Source organism: Microcaecilia unicolor, chromosome 3 (genome assembly GCF_901765095.1).
Source record: "Microcaecilia unicolor chromosome 3, aMicUni1.1, whole genome shotgun sequence".
NCBI lineage: Eukaryota > Metazoa > Chordata > Amphibia > Gymnophiona > Siphonopidae > Microcaecilia > Microcaecilia unicolor.
In genome coordinates this window covers 380052308-380069127 of record NC_044033.1, presented here as the reverse complement: position 1 = coordinate 380069127, position 16820 = coordinate 380052308, and the positions used below count along the sequence as shown (strand labels likewise).

Genomic DNA, 16820 nt, shown 5'->3' with positions numbered 1-16820 from the left:
TACCAAGCCATCGTCACCAATACTTCAATCTGTAACTCCAAGGAAAGCTGAGATAACAGAACCATTTCCAGCACTTGTATTTCATTGATCACAGATTTAGTCTGAACCAGCAAAGATACTGATTCTGAGGGTTGTGATGCTTTCTCACCCATAACACCTTTGTATTTTCAGTATTTACTTTTAACTTATTCAGTAGCCAATTTTTTAAGTGTACCGGCAATTCTCTTTAAATCTTCTAACATAGCTTTCAGTGGTACAAAAAATTATACATTGTCCATATATAAATATGAATTAAAGCCAAAAGAACAAAATACCTGGGACAAAAGATTAAGGGGTCCTTTAACTAAGGTACGCTAAATGATATGACACCCATAGGCATATAAAGGTTGTCTTATCCATTAACGCACCTTAGTAAAAGGACCCCTAAGATATTACATTTAAAAGAACTGGAGTTAATAGTGACCCCTGAAAGACTCCACCCCCCCAGTGACATTGTAGAACAGCAAATACATATATTTTGGCCTTTCCAAAGCATGCCCCCTTGACATGTCTGTGTCCGAAGTATCTACACTTGCAAATAGCAACTTTCTGAAAGTACCATTTATACATGTAGATAATTTACATGTGTAAATGCCATTATTTCCATATGTAGATGTTTCTAAAATGACGACCTTAATCTGCAGTAATATTGTGCTTTGCTGGACACACTACAATAAAAGGTACATTTTCTGCACTATACAGTATGCATGATACAATACTAAGCATAGATTGGTGAAGGATAGGCAATTAATAAACATAAAAATCTAGTGCATATAAGACAGTTGTAAATAATTATAGAATTAATTGAATGGGGCAACCCAGCATATAAAGAATTTTGTTTACTTCCCTGTACTATATGTGCCACATATGATTATACAGTAGAGAAATACATAATTTCCATGGTTGGTTAAGAGTATCATATTATATAAAAATAATTTAAACCTCTGAAAGATGTGAACTTTGAAACATGTAACCTTCCATTTCTTGTTCTTTTCTCAGTTCTGGTTTGAGTCTTGAAGAGTCAAACAAATTGACTTCAGAGATCACTAGCTGTGACACAGAGGCTAAACAACTGACATCTGCACCGAAACCAGAAGCACTGCTCTTCAGAGAAGAGAAAAAACCTTCAGAAGAAACAAAGGAAAACATCAGGGAGCAAGCAGCAGTGAAGAAAGAAAAACAGACAGAAGACAAAGATGTGAAAACAGAAGTATCAGATTCTAATAACTCTCTAAAGCCCTTTGCGACTGATATAAAAAATGAGGATTCACCTTACCAAAAAGAAGAAGATGGGAAACCTAGCAGTGCACCCCAGGAGTATGAGGAGACAGAGCAGAAGAGTGGCCTTGCACTAGCCACATGCAAACCAAAGAGCCCAGAAATTGTTACAAAAGCAGCCTCTGTGACCAGCAGTCAAATGGACAACCAAGAGAATGATGAAAAGGAGGCCAATGCATCTGAGCAAATGAATATCAGTTCTAAGGAACTCAAAAGAAAATCGGAAGACCAAGATGGGACTCCTTCCTGTCCAGAGAAAAAGCCACGTGTCACCAACCAGCAGATATTTCGGAGCTTACCAAAGTCCTTTCTTGAAGCAAAAGAACAAGTATCAGACCACAAGGTTCCTCCACTCACGGTAAAGAACACTGGGCTTAGCTGGCTAAGTGTACCAGTAGTTATTTTTAAAGTGTTGATTCCTCTTAAAATTTAGCAGCCTCATAATTCTTCAGTTCACATTTTTTTCATTGAGCATTTGTTGTACAATACATACAATTAAAAAATGTAGGCATTTCAACCAGAGGATAAACCTTGAGAGCACAAAGACTGTTAGGCTTGCTCTTTTGAATTTTTCAGCTGCTTACATCTTCTCTTTATAAGTCAAATTAAACATGTTCCACCAGAGTCTCATAGTTTTTACATGCTATTTATGCAGACAGCTGAGCAAGGAAAAAAATAGCACATATACATTTAATGTCACCCATACAAATGTGGCTTCAATAGCCTAAACACAACCAGAGGGATGCCTCTTTTCTAATGTAACTAAAGGTACACATGCCGTGGAACTTGTGTATTTTTAGCCCCATTTGAGGAGGGCAATTCTCAGTCTGGTCATTTTATCCGGGTAGTTGTCTTCAGAGACAATAATAACAGAACCCCACAAGGGGCTATCAGTACAAAATAGCTGCAGACCTGCAAGTTACTTTTCAAAAGCAAACTCCCAAGAGTTTCCTTTGAAGTTTGGGTCAGGTGTTCAGCTGCAAGTACAAAGTAAGTGCTGAAAAGTATGTGCCTCAATCATAGCTTAAGTGCAGCCATTCTTAAAACAGATAAAAGTACTTTATAAGTGCATGTTCCATTTCAAAATTATTCCCTATAAGGAAAGGCTGAAGCAGCTAGGGCTCTTCAGCTTGGAGAAAAGACGGCTGAGGGGAGATGTGATAGAGGTATATAAAATAATGAGGGAAGTGGAACAGGTAGATGTGAATCACTTGTTTACTCTTTCCAAAAATACTAGGACTAGGGGGCACTCAAGCTACAACATAGTAAATTTAAAACAAATTTGAGAAAATATTTCTTCACTCAACGAGTAATTAAACTCTGGACATCGTTGCCAGAGAGTGTGGTAAAAGCAGTAAGCTTAGCGGGGTTTAAAAAAGGTTTGGATATCTTTCTAAAAGAAAAGTCCATAAGCCATTATTAAGATGGACTTGGGAAAATCCACTGACTATTTCTAGGATAAGTAGCATAACATGTATTGTACTGTTTTGGGATCCTGCCAGGTACTTGTGACCTGGAATGTCAACTGTTGGAAACAGGATACTGGGCTTGATGGACCTTTGGTCTGTCCCAGTATGATAACCTTATGTTCTAAAGCAGTGTACCTGGATAAATGGGCCTCTCTGGAAAAGCCTTGCTAAAAGCATAGGCAGTCTTTCACATTGTGCATTCTTTTAGCTGGATGAGCAGAGACATTCCTAGAGATGGATAGAGGGTGAGCTAGGGAAACATCACACATAGATTTGATTTTGAAATCTACCCTTTGTATTTACCAGCCATTTTGAGGGCAAATATCAAGGGAGGAGACTTTAAACACTGGGGAGAACCACACATGTAGTTGCTAGCTGTAGCAATATGCAAGATATTTCCCACCAGATTTTTCTATGGGATTTAAATGATCCAGGAGCTCATTGTATCCCACATCAAAATTTAGCAAAAAAGTTGATGAGCAGCAAATTTTTGTATGGTTTAGTACTTTGGCCCTTTATATGCACAAGCAAAAAATTTTCTCAGGCTATTAAAATACTGTCTTATTTATGGCCTGTGTGCTATCATAGATATGAAATAGATTGAAAAAGTGTTAAATATGGTTGGTCAACAGTCCAGTGAGGTTTCCATCACGATTCATGGTTGACCATTAATGTATCATTTATCTTTTAAAAACTTCAAAATTTACTGCACTATTTATTATTGCTATAAAACACATTCCAATTATTTATAATTTTATCAAGGTAGCCAACTTATAATAGATTAACATATATGAAGCTCCATTTTGCATAGGGCTGTATGTGGGAAATGGGATGTTTAGGTCGGGGAATTCACAATTCTTCCAGTATATGGACATGCAGAAGTGCTTCAGTATTTGCTGGTATGTGTAGCCGGAGCATCCATTTTATAAACGTACACATGCGGGAAAAGATCGGCATTACTCAGGGCTTTGCACATGTAAAGTACCACCATCTACACATGTGAGTACCTGCTTCTACAGGAGTCAGGTAAGAGGATAACTCTTTACAGTACTTTTTCAGCCTACTCAAACCACACCCAAACCAAGCCATCTTGAGATCTCTGCATCTTTACCATCTGCATGTGTATAATAGTGGCTTTTTGAAATTGACAATTACATGTGTGTGCAATCTACACAAAATAGTACTTTTCCCACATGTAGGTGTTTCTAACATGACCTCCTTGTGGTTCTGAGATCTATTTGGATTGCCACTGATGTGAAGGCACAATATTTTACAATAGATCTTATTCCATTTGAAATTTTCTAACAAATGAAATATTGATATCCATGGCAGAAAAAATCATCACTCTCCAAATATTGTGAGTTCCTTTACTGCTCCCACTTATTGGGTAGCTCATTACTATAAAGAATATTATTCGCATAAAAAAAGAATCATAGCAAATGCTCTATATTGTAATGTTCATCTTCAATAGCAATATGTAGAGCAACTGCATTTTACCATTTGTCAAAATTTGATGATTAGTTTTCACATTCAGTATTATTGAAAAAAATAATGTAGTTGTCTTCTTGGTTCATTCAAATATGCAAAATAAAGATTGACAAATAATACACAGGTGCTGCCCATTTGGGGATTAACCTTGTATATTTGTGACTAGATTTTAATAATTAAGTTCCCTTTGTCAGGTCAATATAACATGAACTCAGGATGATAGTGTCTGAACACTGGAGTAAACTACTGGTTTGTTTTTCTCCCTTATCCTCTAGATCATTTATTTGCATTTTGTAAAATTCTGTGCTTTTTTTTTTTCTGTTTTCAGATTGCTTTCCCACAAATCTCTTCATTGCCATTTCCTGGCAGCCAGGTCTCTCCCGGGGTCTGTTTTCCATCCCCCACTAACAGTCCAGGAAGAACAGGAGCCAGGACCCTGGCAGACATTAAAGCAAAAGCCCAGCTTGCCAGAGCACAAAGAGCAGCAGCGGCTGCAGCTGCTGCCACAGCAGCTTCTTTTGGGGGCACCATCCCAGGCCCTGGTCCAGGAGGCGGAGGGCCAGGAGGAGGAGAGAGTAGTACAGCAAGTGGAACCAGTGGAAATGGGGGGAGCACACCGGATTTGGGAAGAATTGGAAGAGGGGGAGGTTCGAGAAGGTCTATATTTTATCACCCCAAAGCCCAGTTGCAAGGTGAAATGCAGGCCGTACACCAGACATCAGCTTACACTGCTTCAAGAGCACAGTTACAGCAAACCACCACAGTACAATCCAGAGCTACAGTAATTAACACAAGCCCCATACTATTAGAGGAAGCAAACACAAATAAACAGAAAAGTGCTGATCTGCATGACACAGAGGGGACAGTAAATCCAGTTTCAAAATCAAGTTTTGGCTCAGACTTCCTAAAGACTTATATCAGTACCAGAAAGGATAAAGAGCCTTCATTTCCAACAGGTTCAGCCATGTCTTCAGCAAAGACCTTAGAGACATCACCTGTCTGTAACAAACCAGCTGATGAGACTGAATCCAAAACAAAGGCCAATAATAACTTAACCGTTACAGCAGCTTCTGCCCTTGTAGAAAAATGCCCAAGTGCTAACTTGAGCAAAACATCAGCTTTGATATCTTCAGTGTCACCTGTTTCCATTGCTAAGACTGCCACCATAATTTCATTAAGCTCAGATATGCCCATCACATCTCAGGCCCATGTTATCAGAGAATCTACTATGTCATCTCCATTCACTTTTAACACTTTGCCAGCAATCCCTAGCCTTAAAAATCAGAAAAATCCCTCAAGCACAAGTGGTTTCATTTCTAGGTCAAGCTCCAACATTCCTGCTAACAATCCTCTTGTTACCCAGCTGCTCCAAGGGAAGGATGTCCCATTAGAACAAATTATGCCTAAGCCACTCACCAAAGGAGACATGAAAACTGTTCCTCTGGCTCCATCTGATGAAAGAAAGTTACCTAGCATTGTAAGCACTCCAGTGTTCCCTTCGGTGGGAAGTGATAATGAAAGAAAGGATAGAGAAGCAAAGCAATCATACCTAGCACGGCAGCAACTTGAAAGAATTCTCTGCCAGAGTGGGCATCTCCCTCAGAGCCAAAGGATCCTGCAGTTGTTCTCAGAAAAGGACCTGAAGGAGAAGAGCATTGATCAAGGCCATGAGGCACCCAACAAAGCAACCCAAGAGCAAATTCTGCAGACTTTAATCAAGAGGGCACAAGGACAGAATTCATTGTTTGTCCCACATCCTGCACAGCTCGACCTCAGTCACTCAGGTTTTCAATTAGAAGATATTTCCACTAGTCAGAGGTTTATGCTAGGTTTTGTGGGCAGACGGACTTCAAAACCTGCCATGTCTGGCCACTACCTGCTAAATATTGCCACCTATGGCAGAGTTCTTGATAGCTTCAGAAGAGCTCCTGTCATGAATTTAGACAACTGTATGTGTATGAATGGTCCTGATAATACAGACAAAATGGAGTGTAGGGAATGTGAAAGAGAAGCTGTGGGTGACTGTAGTGATGATGATTTAACAGATACAGATACTGAAGATACAGCAGATGAGCATGAACACATCATGATCTCTGATGGCTTAGAAAAAAGTCCAGCTTCCCATAGTGTGGAAGATCTATTTAACTGCTATATTCCTGGCAAGAGTCTAAAACTGAATGCAGCTCTGCCTGAAAAAGGAGTGAATCAGAAGCAAGGTTTTCATTTCTTGCCAGGAGACCAGGTTTATGATGGATCCTCCTCTGCCAGAGGTTTCTTTCCAGCAGCCCAGGTCAGAATGGCAAATGTCATTAGAGGAGGGAAAGTTCTGCACCACACTTCTGACTTCTGTAAGACTTCTTTCCAACACGCAGATTCTCAAATGCATCAGTCTCAGCTGTTTTCATCTTTACAGTCCCAAAGGATGTATGGAAACACTGCAAATCTTATTGGACCTGCTTATGGAGGTACAATCAATGTTTCCACTTCTCGAGATGTGAACCATGGCCCCATCTTGCATCCAACTTTAAACCGAGGTTCAGACAATACTGGGAATGTTATGTCCTTCTCTGTAACTGTCACAACAATCCCTACCAGCCAGACTGGCAGCCATGGTCAACCCATCTCTGTTCAGGCCTTTACTGAAGACAGCAATATGGATGATTCTTCTTCGAAATGCTACTGCAGGTTAAAAGCCATGATCATGTGCAAGGGCTGTGGGGCCTTCTGCCATGATGAATGCATTGGCCCTTCAAAACTGTGTGTCTCCTGCCTCGTGGTTCGGTAACAAAAACTTATGGGGGGGGGGAACACAAGAAGTGGTGGTCATGTTTTCCCTTATTTTATTTTTCATCCTTTTGGAACCACAAACTGAAGGCAGGAACAAGAAAAATGGTTCTCAATTTGCACAGGAGATGCAGACTGCTTAATCAGGTATACAGAATTACATTATAGTTTGTTAAGCAAAAGCTATTTGTTAGTAAGAGTCACTGTAGACCACGTGAATCATGATAAGAGTTTGCACTTGAAGAATCATGTAAATAAGCCCTATTATTTCCTTTAATGGGTTACAGAAAAGGTTACAGAAAAAAATTATCGGCCCTGATCAGTTTTCTCACCCTCCCTCATCTAATATACTTGTTTTTAAAAAATTGTTGTTCTAGTTAAGTGCCAATTGGGGATCTCTTCCTTTTAAAGTTTCAGTTCAGTCATAGTGCTGTAGCAAGAGGGAGCAATCTGTTTTTTATTGAAATTTTTATCCATCAATCAAGCAATCACTTCTAGATATTCACTTTCATTCAAAATTTCAGCAATAATCTCCAGGCCATTGTCCAAACAGCAGCAGTTACTACCAGGTTCAGAATATTTAAAGTTAAGATCCTAGACTCTCCGCATCCTCTTCATTATTCTTTGAAAACAACAAAATCTTGTTGCATTAAACATTGAAATATCAGGGTTAGAAACATATACACTGTGACCATCAAGAATTTACATGTAGGATGTATTTTCTCAGGTTTTCTGGCATCTCCATACTATTGTTTTAATGTCCTTGCTATACATGCCACATTTCTTATGAAGGTAATTGAAAGTCAGTCTGCATATATCAAACATTGGGTAGTATTTTCATTCATTATTGATAATGGAGAAATTTTGAAAAAATGGTTTCACTGGTTAGTGAGATTTCATGATAGGATTACTATGTCGGCACAGTTCAGCACATCAGAAATGGTTCTTTCCTGTAGCAACAGTCTCCTCATTTCAAACCGACCTAGGGAGGGCAAAAGTGCACATGTTTTTACCTGCATTTAGGGCCGGATTCTATATAAGGTGTCTAAAATGTAGTTGTGTTTGAATAACCCGCATAACGCTATTCTATAAACCACGTCTACAGTAAGATGTGGTTTATAGAATAGTGCATCGGTGGGGGAACAAGCGTATATTTAGGCACAGCCATTTATGCCACTGAAAACCTGGTGTAAATGCATGTGCCTAAATATACATCTGTTCCCCCCGAATTCTGTAACAATGTGCGTAAATTTGATTGATGCCCCTGACATGCCTACACTCTTCCCATGGCCAAGTCCCTTTTCAGCTATGCACATTGAAATTTACATGAGCCTCTATATAATACATCTAAAAAGAAGCATGCATAACTTCCAATTACTGCCAGTGATGATAATTGGTTATCAGCCAATTATCACTAATTGGCTCTACTCAAGTAGTGCACGTAAATTGGCTGTGCGCACAATTTAATTTGCGATACTTGCCGTATCTTACATAGAATCTGGCCCTTAGTGGGGTGTTCCTGAGGGTGTTTCAAAAGGCTTGTGTTTCAAAAGTGCCCACAGAAAAAAAAAAAGATATCTGGAGGTACTTTTTCTTTTAGGCAAGTTTCAAAGTAAAGTGTGCAGGTATCTTCCCTTTGCAGAGGCCACATGTAAACAGTACTATTGGACTTTGTGGGCAGTATGAATACTGACCCCCATAATGGGGGTAATGTTATAAAGAGTTTTTCATGCGCATATGCCAGTATAAATGTGTAAAAGGCTTCTTATAAAATTACTTCAGGAGTACAAACATGCTCTGTAACATGTAAGTGCATATTTGTATGTGACACAGGTGGAGACATGTTCGCAGAGAAGTCATAAAATACACACCTTGCTGCGCACCAAGCTCATGAATATGCTTATTTGTATGCTCATATTTTAGCTACAATTTTGGCTGCGTTTGTGCTGCTATTTTATAAAAACACAGAGAAGCCTATTGGGCCCTTTTACTAAAGTGCAGTAAGACTTTGCATTTACCACCACTGTTCCCGCTAAACTGAGTGGGAGTCCTCCAACTGTATTGCTGCCAGTGGGGGGCGGTGCTTCAGTATTGTGTTTTCAATCACCAGGGACAGACAGGTTCCCTGGAATTCTGTAGAACTTGCCTGTCCCTCATTACTAAACGTATGATAATGAAACAGCACCCCCCACTGGCAGGATTGTAGGTGGAGGACTCTCGCTCAGCTTAGAGGGAACAGTGCTTACTGCGCATTAACAGCAAATATTAACATTCAGTAAGCACATAGGTTGTGCAGTAACTGTTGTGGGGTGTGCCCAGCACACCTCTGCAGTTACTGCATTGAAAAATTGTTTAGTGAACGTTAAGACTATCCACAATTAGCATGGATGCATTTAATGGCCCCTCCAAGGAGGCTATGAATGCACCTGCCCTACCTGAACAAGTGATAGTGTGTGGTAAGTACTGTGCACTAACTACAGTTTACAGTCTGTGTCCATAACCTGCCCAGTTCCTGCCCCCTAACACAGCACAAAATTAATGCATGAATTAGTCCACGTTGTCATTCCAGCAAAGTAACAGCACATGCTAATTTGCACTTTTAGCTGCTTAACAGGCTTTAGTAAAAAAAAAGTCCCCTATGTGTTTTATTACAAGAGCCCCAAAATGGGTACCTATTTGCCCTTCCTATGTAGATGAGCTGCTGAAACTTGTAGTTTGCCATATTAAAATATCAGTGAAACATCAATGTTGCTATTATGGTTATGGGCAGCACCCTTTAGAGCGGTGACATGGTTAAGATGTTACTTGTCATCCTGCAATAGTAGAATTCTCGTAGCATGAATTAAGAGCCCATGATAGAGATGAGCTGGCCCCTTTTCATCATTTATATCCATAACCTGAGAGATGAGCAAATTGATGGTGTCTAAGATTTTGTTTTCTCTTATAAGGAAAAATAGCTCTTGTCCATTTTGTTTCACATCTTTTTCAATCACCTTGAAAGCATTTGTAAGCCATACTTATGCCTATTTAGGAAGTGTCTGAATATTGTGATATGGACACTAAAAAGTCAAAATTTGCACAAAACCTTTCACTGGCTTTAAAAAGGAGCCCTAAAGGAATTTCCAAATGCTGAATGCAGGAGATGCTCCCATGGAAACTGTTTAGAAGGCGTATGTAATGGCATCCAGCTTATAGTTCCTAGCCATCTAGTGAGGAAACGGAGAGAGTGCACGGTGATCAAAAGGGAAAACACATACAGTTGTAAATGAGAGAAGGGGTTTTTGGAGGGGTGTATTTTTGTTTTGTTTCATTTTGAGGGGTTTTAGAAGAAATTATATGAAAAATAAATCTTTCCAAGAAAAGAAAACGTTACTGAATGTTGCCTGCTGGCCCTTGTGAGCTTTGATTTTCTAGACTCAAAGATATTGTCTCTCTAATTTTGAGTTTATTAAATCCTACCAGCACTTTATTCAACTGATACAGAAATGTTAGCAGCATTTTTGGGGACAATAGTCCAAACTGTCAGGGGAAATTGCAGGTTTAGAAGTGCCTGCACACTCATTGTCACTCTCAGCAAGCACCCTGTGTACCCTCCCTCTCCAACCCTTTTATACCCACATGGAAGGACAGGTCAATTATTTTTAAGTGGGTAAACTTGTTTGCGCAGGTAGAAATTTTGAATATTGCCACTTAATGTACTCTCGAGTCAGTCTATATTGATCTCCTGTACCATCTCATTACTGTTCTTTCTAAATCCTTCTGGTTTTGCAAGACTGCTTTTCCTTTATAATATCTGCATTGTATTTGTATTTTCTCAGTAAGGAATTAGGGAGCTTTTACAATAAATGTCATTTGCCTTGCACAGTAAAACACTAGTTAACAAGGTATGCAAAATGTTTTACTGTGTGAACACTATATTTTCTCCATACTAGCATGGAACAGAGTAACACTGGGAAACACAAAAGCTGTTGTGCATCACAGTTCTATGTAGAAATTTTTCTTGTAATGATCTCGTTTCCCATTCAACCAGACAATGTGGTAGATTACTTCTTCCTCAAAACAATGCTTAAACAAAGAGATCTCCTCCTAACCCCATCCCCCAGTATCGTAGTAGGAACCCCCTCCTGACAGGCACTTGCCCCTACTGACAGGCATATTTTGTCACATCAAGAACATTCTATCCCCCTGCCCAAAATATAGGAGGCCTCTACTGCTTCCCACCCAAATCTTATTAATCCAGATGGGAAGGAACTTTACTGTCGTTCCTGTACTGATGCAGATCTCTTTCCTTTATTTGTTTTTTGTTTGCATGACTGGTCTTTATTTTAGAAGCATTCCCATGTGTAAATGACATTTTACAACAGGGGCCGTTTACACATGGGAATTCTAATTACATCTAGATGTCAAGTGGGCATGGACAGGGAGAGAGCGAGTGTTCTAGGCAGGCCTACAATACAAATGTGGATTCCCTATTTCACATAGGGCATCCACGACTATATTGTGAAAGAGATGTTTGCATTTTAAAAGTATGTATAATTGCCTAGTGAAAGAAGCAGTTGTAAATGCTGATATCTGGCAACCTCCCCATGAGGACACAAGCTAATTCCATGTCCCCAAATCCCTATCCTAGTGTCTAGTGGGGCTTCCACCTTAATGATTCTGGGTCTCAAAATGGCCGCTGAAACCTCTAGCAGTAATATCACAGTATTATCATTAAGGGTAAAGCTTTTCTGGTGTCTAGTGGGGCAGGAGCAATGGCACTTACTCCCTCTGCAATGATCTCTGGTCTCAAAATGGCCACTGAGACCTCTAGCAGTTTGGGCTTTCATATAAGGGCATTTTGCCTTTTTATGGAAACCCGACCCCTAGAGGTAATACCATGATATTACTATGAGGGCTTTTGGAAGCCATTTTGAGACCTGGGATCATCATGGTGGGAGCAGATAAGCATTGTTCCTACTACTGTAGACAACAAGGACCCTGGCAAGGCCAGGGTGGGGATTAAGGCCACGGTGAAGTTTAGGGGGTGGGGGAGTGTGTGCCACAAGAGGAGATTGTTGTCTGGAAGGGGTTGCCCTCCTGGGAAGGTTACTACATGGTGGAGGGTTGTGGTCAATAGGGGAGGAGTTCCTGTTTTAGGGGATTGCTGTGGAAGGGTCCTGCATCAGAGGGGTTGTAGCATCAGGGGAGTGTCTGCCATGAAGGGTTGATGCTGGGGGCAGGAGGGGTCATACTGTGGGAGGGATTATATGCTGGGATTGGGGCCCTCTACAGCAGAAGTAGCAATTTTAGAAAGCAGGGATTACATCTAAATTTGTTTTCTCTACATGCAGCATTCTAAAATTGCTGTTCCCTCTACTTGTAGAGGGACCTTGACATGTCCTGTACTTATTTTATAAGGGGTTCTACGTTTAGACATGAATTCCTCTCTCCATGTACTATCTAAAATCTACCTGATATTCTGCACTCACTGTATACTTACACAATTTTAGATCAACCTAACCACAGTCAAACCAAGGATCCATCAGGCCAGCATCCTGTTTCCAGCAGTGGTTAAACATTAGAAAGTACCCAGCAGATCCCCAAAAGTAAATCCATTCCCTGCAGCTCACCATGACGGATAAGCAGTGGCTTTTCCAAGTCTATTTGATTAATAATTTTTAATGACGTTTCCTTTAGGAACGTGTCCAAATCGCTTTTATACCCAGCTGTGTTAGATTCTTTGACCACATCCTGTGGCAACAGATGTCACAGCTTAATTGTTAATAGAGTGAAAAAAATACTTTGTCCAGTTTCTTTGAAATCTTCTACCCATTAGCTTCATGGAATGTCCTCCAATCCTAATAGTGTTTGAAGGTTTCTTATTAACCTGTTCCATTCCCACTAATGATTTTATAAATCTTTTTCATATTTCTTTTCAGTTGACTCCTAGCTGAAGAACCCAAATCTCTTTTGAACTAGATTCAGTAAATAGTGCCCAAATCAGAATGCTGGGAAAAAAATCCGTGTGGAGTACTATTCTGTAAACGGTATTCCAAGTTGCACACCATTTATAGAATAGAGCTTAGAGCCAATTTCCACGCCAAACTTTTGGCGTGAAGATTTACACCAACTGAAACCTGGTGTAAATCCTGGCACATAAGTTAGGCATGCATCTGTAGTGAATGCCCCTGATCTGTCCATGCCCCTCCCATAGCCACACCCCCTTTTGAGTTATGTACTATAAGATTTGCATGTGAATTTTTATAGAATAGTGCTTTGCAATATGTGTGGAAATGCAAATTGTTGCCAGAGTTAACACCAATAATTAACGGGCAGCACACAATTATTGATGCTAATTGGCTCGTTAGCCAATTTAGTTCTGTGCACATCTCAGAATAGTGTGCAGTTTCGTGCGTGTAAATTTGTGCACCATTTATAGAATCTGGGGGATAGCCTTTCTGCATAAGAGAACTATTCCATCCCATTTATCATTTTGGTTGCCCTTCTCTGTATCTTTTCCATCTCTACTACATCTTTTTTTGAATTGGGGTGAGCAGAACTGCATACAGTATTCAAGCTACAACCATACCATATATTATGTATTATAATACAAAGACCATATAATATCCTCTGCTTTAATATCCATTCCTGTCTGAATAATTCATAACATTCTTTTTTTTTTTCTTGCCCCCACACACTGAGCTGAGGATTTCAAAGTATTGTTCATAGTGACTCCAAGATTATTTTCCTGGGTCATGATTCCTAATCTAGAATCCAGCACTGTATAAATATATTTAGGATTATTTTTCCTATCTACATCACTTTAAAGGGTAAAGGGTCCTGGATTTGATATACAACCTTTCTGTGGTACAACCAAAGTGGTGTATATATATTATCTACAGTTACTTTCTCTGTCCCTAGTGGGCTCACAATCTGTTTTGTACCTGGATTAAGTGACTTCCCCAGGGTCACAAAGAGCTGCAGTGGGAATCAAACCCAGTTCCACAGGGTCTCAGTCCATTGCTCTAACAATTAACCTACTCCACTCCACTTTACACTTGTCCACATTAAAATTACTTTGCTATCTGAATATAATATGTAAACCACATTGGTTTTACCACAGAAAGGCAGTATGTCAAAGGCATGACCCATACCCATACCCATACCCACTGCTCCAGTAAAACAAGGTCCTTCAGTTCTTCACAGTTTGCTTGTGTTGTAATTCCTTTCAATGTATTTGTGCCATCTGCAAATACACTGTTGCTCCCTTTTCCAAATCTTTAATGAAAATGTTAAACAGTGCCAGTTCCAACACAGAACCCTGAGTCACTCCACTATTTACCTCTTTCAATTGGGAAAACTGAGCTTTAGTCCCATCCTTTGCTTCTTACCTTTTATCTAGTTGCCTATTCACAGTAAGGCATTACCTCCTATCCCAAGGTTTTTTAAATTTCCAAAGAGTCTCTTACGAGGGACTTTGTCAAATGCCTTCTAAAAATCCAAATACAGCATGAACCTCATTTTACATAGAACATAGAGATCAGAATTGAGACTTCTAGATCAGAATCTTTTCTGAAATACCTTTAGGAACACATGTGTATTTGCCAGTAGTGCAGTAGGAGCAGCCATTTTACCAATATTCTATTTAAAAGAATGAATGGCATGGACCCAGCAGCTTCCACATAGAGCTATCAGCACTTATATTTGGAGCTTTTATTACACCACTTCCCCATACAGTTGCCCCATTTTACAAACCTACATGAGTATGTGCTGCCAATGAAGTAGTGAGGCCACAATTATAACTTGGTTTCATTTTGGAGCAAAAATAAACCACATGGGCTTAAGGAGAATGACTCCCTTAATCCCTTCTGTAAAGCCCTTGCTGAAACAAGCATGTGTTAGCGAAACTTGAAGAATGGTCCGATAATTGGCAACTAAGATTTAATGCTAAGAAATGCAGGGTCATGCATTTGGGTTACAAGAATCCAAGGGAATGGTACATGATAGGGGGTGAAGTGCTTCTGTGTACGAAAGAGCGGGACTTGGGGTGATTATGTCTGATGACCTTAAGGTGACCAAACAGGTAGAAAAGGTGATGGCCAAAGCCAGAAAGATGCTAGAGTACATAAGGAGAGGGATGACCAGCAGGAAAAAAAAGAGGTGATAGTGCCCTTGTATAAGTCTCTGGCAAGGCTCCATTTATAGTACTGCGTGCAGTTCTGGAGACCACACCTATGGAAAGATATAAACAGGATGGAGTCGGTCAAGAGGGTGGCTACAAAATTAGTAAGTGGTCTCAGTCATAAAACATATAAGGACAGCCTTAGGAACCTCAACATGTATACGCTGGAACAGAGGCAAGAAAGAGGGGATATGATAGAGACATTTAAATGCCTCAGTGGCCTCAATATACAGGAGGCAAGCCTTTTTCAACTGAAGGGGGCATACGATGAAGTTAAGAGGAAATAGACTTAGGAGGAATCTAAGAAAATACTCTTTCACCAAAAGGGTGGTGGATGCGTGGAATGGCCTCCTGGTGGAGGTTGTGGAGATGGGGACTATGTCAGAGTTTAAGAAAGCATGGGACAGGCATGTGGGATCCCTTAGGAAAGGAAGAGTTAGTGGTTACTGAGGATGGGCAGACTGGATGAGCCATTTGGCCCTTATCTGCCATCATGTATCTATGTTTCTATGTTTGCCCTTCAGCTGGTATAAACCCTGACAAAGAGGAGTGTCAATGCCTCCCATATTAAATAACTGTTTGCGTGATAAATGCATGATTGTAGCACCCTAAATTGATATTCCCTTAACTCCGCCGCTATTATCAAATTTGGAATTCTTTCAAATATTGAAAGAAGCATTTGATCTATTTAAATCTGCCCCCCCATTTGTCTGATAGTGTGGAGGTAACCCTGGGAGGGGAAAATTCCAAGATTGCCTCATGAAGTAATGATACAGACAGACGATCTCTATCATGTAAAGCCAAGAAAGAGTTCAGCTGAGCTCAGTGTTGTCCTGTCAGTGCGTTCCTATCTAGAGCAGAAACATATTGGCACAATTGGTGGTAAGCAAATACATCTGCCAACTGACCCAAAGAGCCCCTCCCCAAGGTCTGCAGTGGCAACAGGGAACCATTCAGATGCAATACATGTTCCAAACACAAAATTCCACAACCTTCCCACCTCCTAAGGGTCCCAATCTCTACCCCAGGTAAAAACTCTGCATTCCCCCGAATAGGTAAAAGAGCTGAAACATGAGGAGATAAGCCCCAATATTACGTGAGGTCATGCCACAATGTCCTGAGAGAACAAAATGCTTCCCTGCAAATCACAGAGAAGCACTTTCCCAGGTGCCTGTACCAAAAAATTAAAATGCCAGGGCATAAAAAAACTCCATCTCAACCTGTACCGGGGTATAATCTTCTTTTTCTAAATACCAATCCCCCAGCTGTCGAGCTAGGCAAGCTTGATTATACTTATAAAATCAATTAAGTGCTTAATAGACACATTAAACTTTATTGTAGATTGCTCTTTAGTTCCACCCTACCTCTGCCGCACCACTATCCATATAGTGCTGCAGCAGTTAAAGGGATTTTTAGTGGCACATTCTAGATAGTATTATGGAATATCCATGGACAGAGGACTACTACATTTACTGACCGCATATGTCCCTTTATATATTGACCCATTAGGGGGTAATTTTATAAGAGGGCACGTAGGTGAGAAATCTTAAAAGGCACATGTTTTGTAAAGGGAGCATAACATCTATGTGCCTTTATAA

At 40.1% G+C, this 16820-nt stretch overlaps 1 protein-coding gene across 1 annotated transcript in view; it reads left to right on the top strand.

The window, feature by feature from the left end:
- ASXL2 (ASXL transcriptional regulator 2) overlaps positions 1 to 8193 on the top strand; it is a 317528-nt gene extending 309335 nt beyond the window's left edge. Inside the window, exons 11-12 of the mRNA XM_030198635.1 lie at positions 1039 to 1675; positions 4603 to 8193. Of these exons, the coding sequence (XP_030054495.1) occupies positions 1039 to 1675; positions 4603 to 7059 (3094 nt within the window). The 3' untranslated portion in view covers positions 7060 to 8193. The remainder of the gene's footprint in view (positions 1 to 1038; positions 1676 to 4602) is intronic.
- The last annotated feature ends 8627 nt before the right edge of the window (positions 8194 to 16820 follow it).